This window comes from Poecilia mexicana, unplaced genomic scaffold, assembly GCF_051168715.1.
Source record: "Poecilia mexicana isolate PSO_F unplaced genomic scaffold, ASM5116871v1 scaffold_20, whole genome shotgun sequence".
In the NCBI taxonomy this organism is placed as follows: Eukaryota; Metazoa; Chordata; class Actinopteri; order Cyprinodontiformes; family Poeciliidae; genus Poecilia; species Poecilia mexicana.
Window position 1 is genome coordinate 17,673,486 of NW_028263389.1, and position 12,770 is coordinate 17,686,255.

Sequence of the window (12,770 nt, forward strand, 5' to 3'; positions counted from 1 at the left end):
GATTAAGGGTAATGAAATGGCAGACAGAATGGCCAAAGAGAGTACTAACCGGGTGAAGATAGATATTAATGTTAGTTTTAGTATAACAGAAATAAAGGGTACAATTAAAAAAAAAACAAGAGAGAGGTGGCAAAAGTTATGGGATGAAGAAAAGAAAGGAAGGTGGTTATATAAAATTCAAAAGAATATTGGTCAAATGAGAAGAACAGAAAGAATAAGAAGAGAAGAGATAATTATTTCACGGTTTAGAATCGGACATACTGGACTAAATAGATCATTATTTCTAATAGGGAAACATCAGACAGGGAAATGTGACTGTGGGGAAGATGAGACATTGGAACATGTTATTTTCAGTTGTAGGAATTATTTGATGCAAAGAAATAACTTAATTAGAAACCTTAGTAGCATGAAAATGAAATTTGATATTGTTGATTTATTACAGAAAGATTCAGGAAGTAGAGGATATGAGGCCTTATTTTATTTCTTAAAACAGTGTAAGTTGTTTAATAGGATATAGTAATATTTATTTATTTATTTATTTTTTTTTTTTTTTTTTTTTTTTTTTTTTTTTTTTTTTTTTTTTTTCATGTGGTCCACACTCCTTACCAGTTGGTGGCGGTAATGCATACCTAAAGTTTCTTGCCAACCGCCATTAAAATTCAAATAGAAGAAGAAGAAGGCATAAGGGTTTCCCTTCGCGTTGACGTCAGCTCTTGTCTGGATTACGCACGCGGACTCTATTGGTGTACGTCGACGCACGAGGCCTGTAGTTCGAACGCTGCACGGCCCTCGACGATCTGAACCGTTAGCCACGTTACGCACAAACTTATTATATCTTGAGATGAATCCAAAGTGTTTCTGAGCAGCTTTCTGTGTCAGGGTGGCTGCTGTATTTGGATGATGTTGTGAGGAGATGCATCATCAGTCCGGCTGGATTTGTTTAAGGAACAGCGTGTTTTGAATGGCTTTGTTTTCCCGACTGATTTGCCTTGAACTCCACGCAAGGAGAAAGGAGAGCTAGCGGAGCTAAGCTGCTAGCGGGCTATCTACTTCCTTGTTGCACACTGGAGTGTGTTGGAAGACGAGAAGAAGTTTCTAAGGGGACGGTTTTTAATTTTTACAATGTAACACTGTCTGGTGGATGGATTTAAAGCATCGCGTGGACTGTAGCGGTAAAGAAGAACACGTTTTTTAATAACTGGAGTAATTTTGGGCCTCTGTCGGCGATTCAATGGAATGCGATTGTGGACCAGAACAGTTAGCTAGCTTGAGCTAGCTCTTTTAAGCGATTAGCATTGGCTATCAAATCTGGGAGACAGCCATTCTGGAGTACAATGGTTGAGTACCGACTGGTTTTATGACTCTGCGACACAATATTATTTGAGTGTGGCGGATTTTTTTTGCCACCAAGTGTCATCATTTGTAGGAACGCACTCGGTCTGGGCTCTTTGTTGTGCTGGTTTTGCAATGGAAACGTTAAGCTTTTGATCCTGCTAGCCGACAGGCTGCCTAATTGAGAGACGTCAGCTAAGTAGCCTGTTACACCGCTAGCCCAATGTTTTGTTTAGCAGCACATAGGGGGACATAGTTTTGAAAGAACATTCTGTACTGTTATTCTGGACTTTGTGGTAGCTGTGACTTATTTGAAAGATAAATGCCCAATTCAGAGGTGCTACGCGAGGGTCGCGGACGGAGCCCCTCTGAACAGCGACATGCTAACAGACAGGACAGGCGGAGTAAGCCGGGGAGCGATGGGACACAGCGAGAGCGGCACCGGGAGAAGAGGCGCTCGTCGGCTGCCCGAAGGAAGAAACGCAGGCAGGGGAAGAACAGAAACCTGTGGCCCATCGGTGCGACAGAAAAAGCAGAAAATAATCGAAAGGGCGCTTTTGATAAGGAGCTCGAACTTCGGACGCTAGTGGAATATGACGATGTTAGCTCCCAGTCGGAGCGGTTCTCTGGAAGCCCCTCTCCTAAACTTTACCCTCACCCTGACGGGCTGGCAGTGGATCGACTTAGCGATGTTGACTTGGGGGAGTTTAACGGACCAGCATCCCCGGTAAGAAGTCAACTGGAGGGCCGGGAGGCGGTGTGCCTTAGTAAGGACAGCATAACAAGAGGACCATCCGTGAAGAACAAGCAAGGGAAAGAGATAAGTAGAAAGAAAGTCCGTCGCAGCCGTGAGAGAGACCCCTCAAAAGTCAGGAGTGGGGGTAGCCTGAGTGGCTCTAAAAATCACAGGGACGCTGCAAAGAGCGGTGACAGGAATGGCAAAAGGACTTCCACATCTCTGACCTCCCAATCCGCAGACAAAAAAGATTCAAAAAGGCACAAAAGTAAAACGAGGTCTGACAAAGAGCCTCCGTCTGCTTACAGAGAAGCTCCACAGGCTTACAGAGATGATCGGGATGACCTCAGGGCATACAGGAGAAGTCCTGGTTTTAAAGCAGACAGTCCCTATGGGCCACCTTACTCATACAACTACCAGTCTCCTGGTGGGTTCAACCAGGTAATATCTAGAAGAAGTCCAACTTTCATAAGTAAAAGACCCTCACCCAGCTCCACTTATTATAGTCGGGACTTAGACGTGTACGGAGCATATGGTGTATCAAAGTCACCTAGTTCGTACTCCAGCAACAAGAGGAAGCGATCTCCATCCAGTCCAGTTAACTGGCGCAGGTCGCCCAGTTTCGGCAGGCATAGCCCATACGAACAAGGAGAGTTCATCTCAAGTCCCAATGGAAATCGCAGAAGATCCCGAAGCCCCTACAGGAAGTCCATGAGTCCAAGTCCAGATGTCAGGTGAGCTCCTAAAGTGTAGCTTATCTAGGATTACAATTTATTAGAATCCAGCTAGACACAGGCTGGTTACCACATCTTGCTGCCCATCCCACACTTATTGCTGCAAACTGCCAGTGAGCTGGCTTTTAAGAATGATACATTTGGTGGTTTGGAGATTTTTTGTGATATTGTGAAGCCACTAATATTTTTTACTTTAGTCTGTTTCAGAATACTGTCATTTTATAAATATTCTGAAATTGTTTTTATGGGGGTGGAGGAAAGAGGTGGAAAGCATAAGGAAGACGGCTAATACTGACCTTAACAAGTCTATTTGTACTAGTGAAGAATACAAATGAAAGTTCCTATTATCTGTATGCTGTTTTGTTTGTCCATTTTTATCTGTTACCATAGTCATTAAAATATTAACATTGCTTTTAACAATTATGCATCATCCTGTACAGCATTACCTGTCTCTGTTGTTTTTGACTCACTTTTAGAATTTGAAAGGAAAAATTATTGTTAGACGCCGTTTGTTTTTACAGACATGTGGGGAAGATTAGAATAATTTTCCTGAGCAGGTTCTGTGTGTTTATGTGACAATTGTCAAATTATAAGTCATTCAGATTTAAATCAACCTTTAGCCAGTTTTTCAGACACATTAACATTTTGTTCCAACAAACCTCCATTTTGTACCCATACACTTAAATATAGTGCACCATTTTATTACTTTTGGTAATGGGGTACTTTGTAATCATAAAAAGGCTCTAAATGCACATAATTACAAATTGTGTTTTAATCCTTGTTTAGGCCAATTTTTGACTATCTTAAATCAAAGCTGAGCATCCTCCTACCATATTGCCTCACCGTAGACCTAGTAGGTAACGGAAAGTTACTTTAGCTTTTCAAATCAGGACCGGAATGTCCTCAAGGTGGGTTCGAAGGCACGGAGGTGTTTAACTGCCAGAGCTACGAACTGAACTCAGGAGCGGGATCTTGTTGAAACCAAAAAACATTCTTGTTATAAAGAGACAGAAAGCTATTTTAAACGAGAAAGTGTTTAATTTTAACAACAGAAAATACATTCACCTGACAGAATATGGCTTCCTAAAACATTGGCTTCTTCAAGACAACACCCAAACATCCCACGAAGTGTTGCTGTTTTGCTGTTACGACCTTTCTTGTTGAAATGAAAACCTATTTTGGATTTAATAAGATATAAAACTCATCATAACTAGATTTTTTACTTTGCTTAAACAAGGATGTTTCTCGTTTTAATGAGGTGCTTCTGCTGCATTTCCTGGCTCTGGCACTTAAATGTTTACGAAGGGAAGCGTGAGCGGTGCGAAACAGTCTGTGGCATAGCTGGTTTTTGTACCAACACATGGGTGTGAAAGAACAATAAAAGCACAGTAAATGGGTGAAATGATAAGCATCCAAGTTTAGACAAAATCAGAAGAAAGTCCATTTGAATTCGTTTAGGTCTAAATATATTTTTTGTTACTTTTCCAGACGACCTGCTAAGTCACGTAGCAGAAGTCCATATTCAACCTCAAGGCATTCACGCTCTCACAGCCGCCACCGGCACTCTCGTTCCCGCAGTCGCCACTCCAGCCTCTCGCCGAGCACGCTCACGTTCAAAAGCAGCCTCGCCGCCGAGCTCAGCAAGCAGAAAAAGGCGAAAGCAGCAGAGGCTGCCGCCAAGGCCAAGAACTCGAGCAACACATCTACTCCGACCAAAGGTTCCTCCTCGGCTCCTCAGCCGAGCCCCAAGTCTAACCACACCTCCAGGAAGGGACGTCCTCCCTCTCCACCTCCACCAGAGAAGGGACCCAGAACTCCGCAGTCCAGCCAGCCGCAGTCCCCTGCAGACAAGTTGTCCAAGAAGACCACAGAACGCCAGACCAGTAAGGACAGAGACGGGAAGGGCAGAGATGATTCAATACACCGGGACAAAAGGAAAGTGGCAACATCTGGACCGAGTAAAGACAAGGAGCGATCCACCGCTCCGATTATTTCCACACTGCCAGCGCTACCGTTGCCCCCTGTCGTTGAGAACTTTGATAAAGGAGAAAGGTTTGGGTTTACTTTATGCTGTCTGAGTACTTTAGGTTTTTATGACGTCACTCAGATTTGCTCAAGCACTTCCTGATTTTATCTTCAGCTTAAAGGACGCCTCAACAAAGAAGAAATTGGAGAAGAAGTCCCGTCAGCTCCTGACCGACTTACCTCTTCCCCCCGAGCTTCCTGGCGGCACGTCTTCCCCACACAGCCCACTTGAGGACAAAAAGTCCCAAACGCTTCGTCGAAGACCAAGGTGTGCTCAAACAGTTCATGATGGTCTTTCTTACTGTATTCTACAATATGTGTGCGTTTATTCTTAATCTTTTATAAATGTTTTTCTGTGGTTCCCCAGAATCTGTGGCCCAAGACACGGTGAGATTAAAGAAACAGAGATGTATTGGGGAAAACGCTGTGTGGACAAGTTTGAGATCATTGGAATAACGGGAGAAGGGACCTACGGTCAAGTGTACAAGGCTAAAGACAAAGACACTGGTGAGATTTCACATCAACACAAATGTTTTAATCTGGAAGGATCAACTTTCCAGCACAGTCTGGAAAAGTCTGGAGTATTTTCTAGTCTGGACTTAAAAGTTCAGGCCATCTGTTTGCCATTTCAACCATTTGTCTATCCGCCCGTCCAACCGCTTGTCCATTTGACCGTCCAGACTTTAAAAATGATAGAAAACTCTGGAAAGTTGAAGTTTGTAATGACATGATTGTTAGGGAACCAGGAAGTTTTTAGCCACCAGGTAACCCTGTCAAACACAGCCGCTTCTTTTGACTTCTGTCCTCCAGGTGAGATGGTGGCTTTGAAAAAAGTTCGACTGGACAATGAAAAAGAGGGCTTCCCAATCACAGCCATTAGAGAGATTAAAATTCTGCGACAGCTCAATCACAAGAGCATCATAAACATGAAGGAGATTGTCACTGACAAGGAGGATGCTCTGGACTTCAAGAATGATAAAGGTAACAACGCTTCTCCTTTCACTCATGTTACTGGCTGTTTACTGTCTCTGTGCTGACTGAAGCTTCGTTCTCGTCCCAGGCGCTTTTTACCTCGTGTTCGAGTACATGGACCACGACCTGATGGGTCTTCTGGAGTCCGGTCTGGTCCATTTCAACGAGAACCACATAAAGTCCTTCATGCGGCAGCTGCTGGAGGGCCTGGATTACTGCCACAAGAAGAACTTTCTTCACAGAGACATAAAGTGCTCCAACATACTCCTCAATAACAAGTGAGACAGAGAAAGAACAAGCCTCTGTTTAGTGAAGGTTTCCCCCCCAACAGTCATTAATCGATGTTTTCCTCGCTTTAATCAGAGGTCAAATCAAGCTGGCAGACTTCGGACTCGCTCGACTCTACAACTCTGAAGAGAGGTGAGTCTTGTGTTCTTGGCACAAGCGTTTTGATTTTGAGTCTAACCTTATTAGTCCAGCTTTTTAGCTTGATTATGTCAGTAATGAACACACCTGCTTCTCCAGTCGGCCATACACCAATAAAGTGATCACACTGTGGTACCGCCCCCCCGAGCTGCTGTTGGGGGAAGAGCGGTACACTCCGGCTATTGACGTGTGGAGCTGTGGGTAGGTGATCGTCCTTTTTTACTGAACACGTTTCTTATAACTTACATGTTTATATGTTCATGTTTGATGAGCTCTTCTGTTTATTACAGATGCATTCTGGGTGAACTCTTCACAAAGAAACCAATCTTTCAAGCTAACCAGGAGCTTGCACAGTTAGAACTCATCAGGTAAGTCAACTCGTTTCGCTAAATATATCTTAATATGCATTAATACACACAGTGGAAACCATCTTAACGTCACGATGGAAGCCAATATCTACAGTCAGCTGTTTTCTCCCAGCATGGTGCTTTTATTAACACGTTAGTAATTATTGCAGAAGTATGAAACACAAGTTGTGATTTTGCAGGCGCTTCTCTGTTTCCCTTCCTCATTGTTGAACGATGGACTTGAAATTACTTAGAAATAGCCTGATAAGTTTGGCTCTTCTTAGTTCCAACTGCAGCAGCACAGCCCTGCAAGCGTCAGGCTGCGTTTCCAGGAAACTTCTTAAAATTTTCTGACCAAGTGTAATCGCTGTTCTCTTTCAAATCATTTTAAGAAGTCTTAATTCCATGTGCTATTTTTGGTAGTTTTTTTTATTTTGTGTGTATTTATGTGTAATTTGTACCTTTTTATTTATGGTTTTGAATACCATACACCGGTGTACCTCTTCTCTTGGCCAAGTTTCCCTCGAGAAAGAGATTCCATCTTGAGGGACTTCCTGGTAAATTAATAGTTAAATGAAAACTATTAATTCTGCTGAATGACGCAATCAGACTTCTGTCTGAACAGTTTAGACCTCCAAAGAGTCCAGCGTGAGCAGAAGAAGAACATGGGCGTCACACAGCAGCGAGGGTGCTAGTTTCTACCAGGACTTTATAAAGAGAATAACAAAAGTTACAGTATGACTTATTTCAGTTAAATTCAGTGATTAGAGGTGGTGAGTTTTGTGGGGTTTTTTTGATTGAACGTAAAAGTAACACTATTGTTTCTTCATGATGGAGAAAGGAAAAGGACAGAGTTTACCTGTAGTTTATTGTCAGTTACATTTCCATGTCACTGCATTTTTGCTACAATAAATAAATGATAAATGTCGCTCTTGTAGCCGGATCTGCGGCAGCCCCTGTCCTGCTGTTTGGCCAGATGTCATAAAGCTTCCTTTTTTCAACACCATGAAGCCAAAGAAGCAGTACCGGAGACGCCTGAGGGAGGAGTTTGCTTTGTAAGTTCAACCTGAAGCATCGTTGCATATTCCTGGGAGCTGCTCTCCAGCTGTTCTGTTTTTGCCGCTCAGCATCCCCCCGTCCGCCCTGGATCTCTTTGACCACATGCTGAACCTGGACCCCAGCAAGCGCTGCACAGCTGAACAAGCCCTGGGCAGCGAGTTCCTCAAAGATGTGGATCCGGACAAGATGCCTCCTCCAGAGTACGCCTCGCCGTCCTCGTCCCTCCCACGCGCTGATTGTTTTTAGCATCCTCGGATCGTTGACGCTCTTCTGTCTCTGCAGCCTTCCCCTTTGGCAGGACTGTCATGAGCTGTGGAGTAAGAAGCGTCGCCGGCAGAAGCAGATGCCAGAGGAGCTGGTGGCCCCCAAGGCCCCCCGCAAGGAGCTGGGCCTCGATGACAGCCGCAGCAACACGCCGCAGGGCTTCACCGCTCCGGGGGGCGTCAAGGCGCAGAATGCAGCTGCTTCTGCACTTCTGGGTCAGTTTAACTGCGTTTGCTGTTCTGTAATTTGCCTGATGGTCACCCATAAAACCCAGGCTCAAGAAAATTCAGCCTCATTTTCATGCTTTACATGTTCCAACCACAAGCTTCAGTGTTTTTTACTGGGATTTTATAGTCTAACAACACAGTGCATTATGTGATGAAGTATAATCATACAGTTTTCAACAGCTTTACAAATGGAAATCTGGAATTTGACTCACTTTACTCTAATGCCCCCAAATACATAAAATCCAGTTCAACCAGATGTCAGAAGTTTTCCTTTTTCCTCGTAATTAATATTTTTTCTTACCCTGGCTGTAATACTCCATTGTTGATGGATGGAACTTAAAATAGTGGAATCAAAGTGATTTTAAAATAAAGATATATGAATTCTTTTGATCTGCAGGTTTTTCCTGGACATCCTACTTTCCTAAATGTGTTTTCTGTCAGAATACCATTTGATGCTCTTTTGTGTCTCGTCACAGAACCAAAGGGTCCAAACTCCCAGTTCACCCAGGAGCAGCTGGCCGTCCTCTTGAACATATTTGGCCAGCCCAAGAGTGCAATCAACCCCGCCCAGTTCGTCCAGTCCATGAGCACAAAGGTCAACCAGGAGGCACTTCAGCAGCTCACTAAAGCCTTAGCTCCCTCTGACCCGTCAGAACCCGCGCCCCAACCCACTCCAGCCAAACCCCCCCAGCCTCCCGCCCCAGCCGGAGTCCCGCGTACCCCCCCTATGCCCAAGCCTCCTTCGCCCCCCATGTCCGCCCCGCCGGTTATTCCTGAGGGCGAAGCCGCGGCCGCCACCCACACGGCCGTGACCATGCTGCTGGCCCAGCTGCTGCAGGCTCAGCAGGCTCAGAGGCAGGAAGCGGCCGACAGCGGGGAAGGAGCGGAGAGCAGCAGCGCCGCAGCCCCGCCTCCAGCGCTTCCACCTCCAGAGGTCAAGCCGCCTCCAGAACCCAGCCCTGTTTCTCCAGGTGAGAGAGCAGCACTCCATTAAAGCCAGAACCAGAAAGAACATTATAGATGACAAACTTGGCATTAAAGCTGCACCATGTAACTTAAATATAAAAATATTCTTATAAATTTGATAAAACTGTCGCTGTGTCCTGACATGACTTATAGAAGCTTTTTGTTTTTTGCTCTTGTTCCTGTAGAATAAATGTTTGTCATGCACAATACAGAAATGCCACTTCTTCTGTGTACTATTCAGTTATAATTCAGTAGTTAGTCTGGGCCTTCTGCATGAATTCCTTCATCAGTCCTTTGGGCATGAAGGAATTGATGCTGTGACTCTGCAAGTGTTGAGGGAGTCCAGGTGGCTTTAATAGCCACCTTCTGAACTCTCTTGGTAGAGGGCAGCTCAGTTTTTCCTTTCTCTCAACTTTCCAGTTCCTCACAACTCTGTAAATAATCAGCCAGTTTTAAATCAAATAAATCAGATGTTTGATCATGGTTTTTTTCTTCCTCAGTGTCTGAGGTTGGGGGCATGTCCATCCTGCCTCCGAACCAGCGCCCCCCCGAGCCCCCGGAGCCCCCCCCACATGCCGATCTGGACTACCGCCAGCCGCCTCCTGAGCCTAAGCTGGGTCACGCCCCCCCCATCGCCTCTGCCAGCGGAGACGAAGGAGGTCGGCCCCCGGAGCCGGACTACCCTCCTCTTCCTCCCTCTGCAGAGGGGTCTGCTTACAGCCACCCTCCTCTCCAGCCTCCCCCCTTCACTCACGCTGGTTTCACTGACAGCTACATGGGCCACATGCTGGGCGGGGGCCTGCCGCCCCACGCCCTGAGGGACGTGTTCAGCGGTCCAGGCGCCGTGTCCTCGAACAGTGCTGGGGTTCTTCCGCCGGCCCACCCGGAGCCTTTCCCCCCAGCGGCGGCGGCCCCTGGCCCCGGCAGCCTGCTGTTCAGCGGGGACAAGGACCACCGCTTCGAGTACAATCACAGTCCGTTAGCCGTGGAGGGGCAGCCCAACCCCGCCGCCATCCACATGTACAACCACGCCCTGGCCAGGAAGGACGTGGGTCCGCCTCCCATCCCGGCACCGGGACAACCCTGGGGCTCCCCGTCCCAAGTCGGGGCGCCGCCTCTTCCCCTCGGATTTGTTCCCCACGTGAATTCTACAGCAACAATCAGAGGACGAGGGCTGCCTTTCTGAAGGCAGCGGTGTTCTGGATCCGTTTTTCTAGACCGTATCAGATCTGGAGATGCACTCTCAGTTTTATTAACTTAAGTCTGTGTAAAGCATTGTATTTTTTCCTTAATCTGGAATATGTTGCAGAAGGACAGATGAATAACACCAGGAGCTTTTCTCCCTCGTACTGTTTTCATATTTTTTTGTAATCTATTCTGCTGTCTTTTAAATTAAACTTTTACCTTTATTTTTTATTTTTTTCTTTTGCTTTTGGTTCTGTTTTTTTGGGATGTACAGCGTCAGGCCGGGTAAACATTTTTAATCTCTACCTTTTAGCCTTTCTGTAATTTTCCCAGGCAGAGTAGTATTAATGTTTTGCACTACTGACCAAAGTAGGCAGAAACTATTTTGGCTATGAAAGGAGATGGATGCACACGTGGAACATGGCTGGTGACGAGGGTGTCGTCTTTTCCGCCTCGAAGTCAATGACGAAGAATGAGGCGCCGGAGCGGGGAACGTATTCAAGGACAGGGTCTGGGTAGCACTTGTACGACCGCAGCACATCCGATTTTCCATCACGAAGTCTTGGAGTTCCATGGAAATCCTCGGCACTGTAGAAAAAAAAAAATGAAATGTCGATGAGCGAAGCAAACTGATCCAGAATTCAAAAAGGAAATAATTTTTCTTTTGTACTAAAATGATTTGTCCTGCTCCCTTGTCCTTTGGCAAATGTTTATTAAAGAAATGCCAACAATGTGTCTTTGATTTTCTTTTTTTTTTTTTGTAATTTCTAAGTTTGCCTTGTGCTGAACCCCGCCACAGGGGGGCAGTGTGGGGCCAAGCACCTTCACACAGACCTGCACTGTTCTGCTGAAGTGACACATTTACTGGCTTCTTGCTCTTATTTGACCCCCGTCGTGTCTTGAAAACTAAACAGATTTTTAAGGAGTTTGTAATTAAAAAAAAAAAAGTACAAGTGAATTTAAATTAGAATCAGGAATTCAAAAAATTTTATTTGTACAAGTCGCATTTTTACACGTTTAAAAATGTAATTTTGATAAAGACTAAAAGCTAATAAAACTTCAAAATCATGTCAACATTTATTTAAGAGCAACAGTGTATAATTTTAACACCGGATGGAAAAACTATTTGCTGGGTGATTTTCAGCTCTCGTCTGCCAAAAAGTTTAAGATGTTATTTTCCAGTAGGACTTTACACCTGCCTATAGAGCTGAAGGCAACACCTGCTTTTACATGGTGTGTCTCCCTGATTGGCCAACGGACCTGAAACCCTTCAGAGAATCTGTGAAAGGAACTTCCACATCACAGTGAGGCAGTAATTTATACAAAATGAGACCAAAATACAGAGGGCATAAAATGTACAGTGCATAGACGTGTAATATTTCTGTATTTCCCAATCCTCATATTACCCATGTTGATCCCTGTTGCATTTACACCCTTTTCTGCTGCACTTTTTCCTTCCACTAAACATTTTTTGGCTTGGCCTCCTTGAGGTAAATCTGCAGTGATTCACAAAATCTTGTATCAAATAATATTCCTGTACTGAAAATCAATTTCTATTGGTTCTGCTTTTCAGAGGATTCTGCATTTTTGGGGTTTAATTATTTGCCAGCCATATTTATCAGAAATGAACTGAGGCAGATTCTTGAAGTACATCACTCTTTGTCAGTCATTAAATCAGATTATTTTGTCCATAATATTCTGCTGCACATCAGATTTAGAACGATTGGTATGTCCACTTAGAATCAGCTTAATTTCTGAAATAAAGATATTTTATGTTTCTTGGGAATTAATTTGTAAAGAAGGAAAATACTTTTACATGGGAATCTGGCCATTAGCTGTTTTAAAAGACTGACACTAGCTAAAAACACAACTTAAACTAAAGCTTAATGTTATTATGGGGTGTTTTCATGCGTCTGTATTGTTTTACTCAACCCCCCCCCCCCGCCCCCATACACATTTTAATGCTGGTGATAAAAAAGCCATTATGTGTTGATGGGATCTGTTCAGCAAAGCTGATTCAGAACATTGACAGCACAGAGTGTGTGATTAATACAGCGTGGATGATGGATTGCTGAAAGTGTACGATGCCTTCAGTGAGACCGGCCTCATCGCTCTGTTTCCAGTAGAATTTAAAGAGCTTATGTGGATGGAGGAAATACAGTCGACTGTGGCGGGTTTTTATCATTTTTAAAAAATCAAATTATGACCCACAACCAGCTGGAACCTTGTGAGAAATCGTTACAGAGTGTGACGTTAGCCTCATCAGGTGTAAATTCATTTATTGAAATGTTTATTCTTATTGCTTTTTACTCAAGTATTATTTTTTGCTTTTCTTAGCAGTTACTGCTGGTTGCATAGCTGAATTCAGCAAAAGAATAATTGATAACTAAAATATTGTGTCTCGCCTGAGTGCAATATGTCAAGTGATGTTTGTTGCAGAGGGACTTGGACTCACTTCTTGCTTTCGTATAGATTTTGTGCTACTTTGTGTTTGTTT

General features: G+C 44.3%; 1 protein-coding gene across 1 annotated transcript; it reads left to right on the forward strand.

The window, feature by feature from the left end:
* The first annotated feature begins 734 nt into the window (after nucleotides 1–734).
* cdk13 (cyclin dependent kinase 13) lies at nucleotides 735–11,004 on the forward strand. The gene is made up of 14 exons (XM_014979544.2): nucleotides 735–2,802; nucleotides 4,291–4,854; nucleotides 4,943–5,095; nucleotides 5,195–5,334; nucleotides 5,638–5,808; nucleotides 5,888–6,077; nucleotides 6,163–6,219; nucleotides 6,325–6,426; nucleotides 6,516–6,593; nucleotides 7,511–7,627; nucleotides 7,700–7,831; nucleotides 7,914–8,110; nucleotides 8,599–9,093; nucleotides 9,589–11,004. Exons 1-14 carry the CDS (start codon nucleotides 1,655–1,657, stop codon nucleotides 10,272–10,274), a joined length of 4,230 nt encoding a protein of 1,409 aa, XP_014835030.2. The 5' UTR covers nucleotides 735–1,654; the 3' UTR covers nucleotides 10,275–11,004.
* The last annotated feature ends 1,766 nt before the right edge of the window (nucleotides 11,005–12,770 follow it).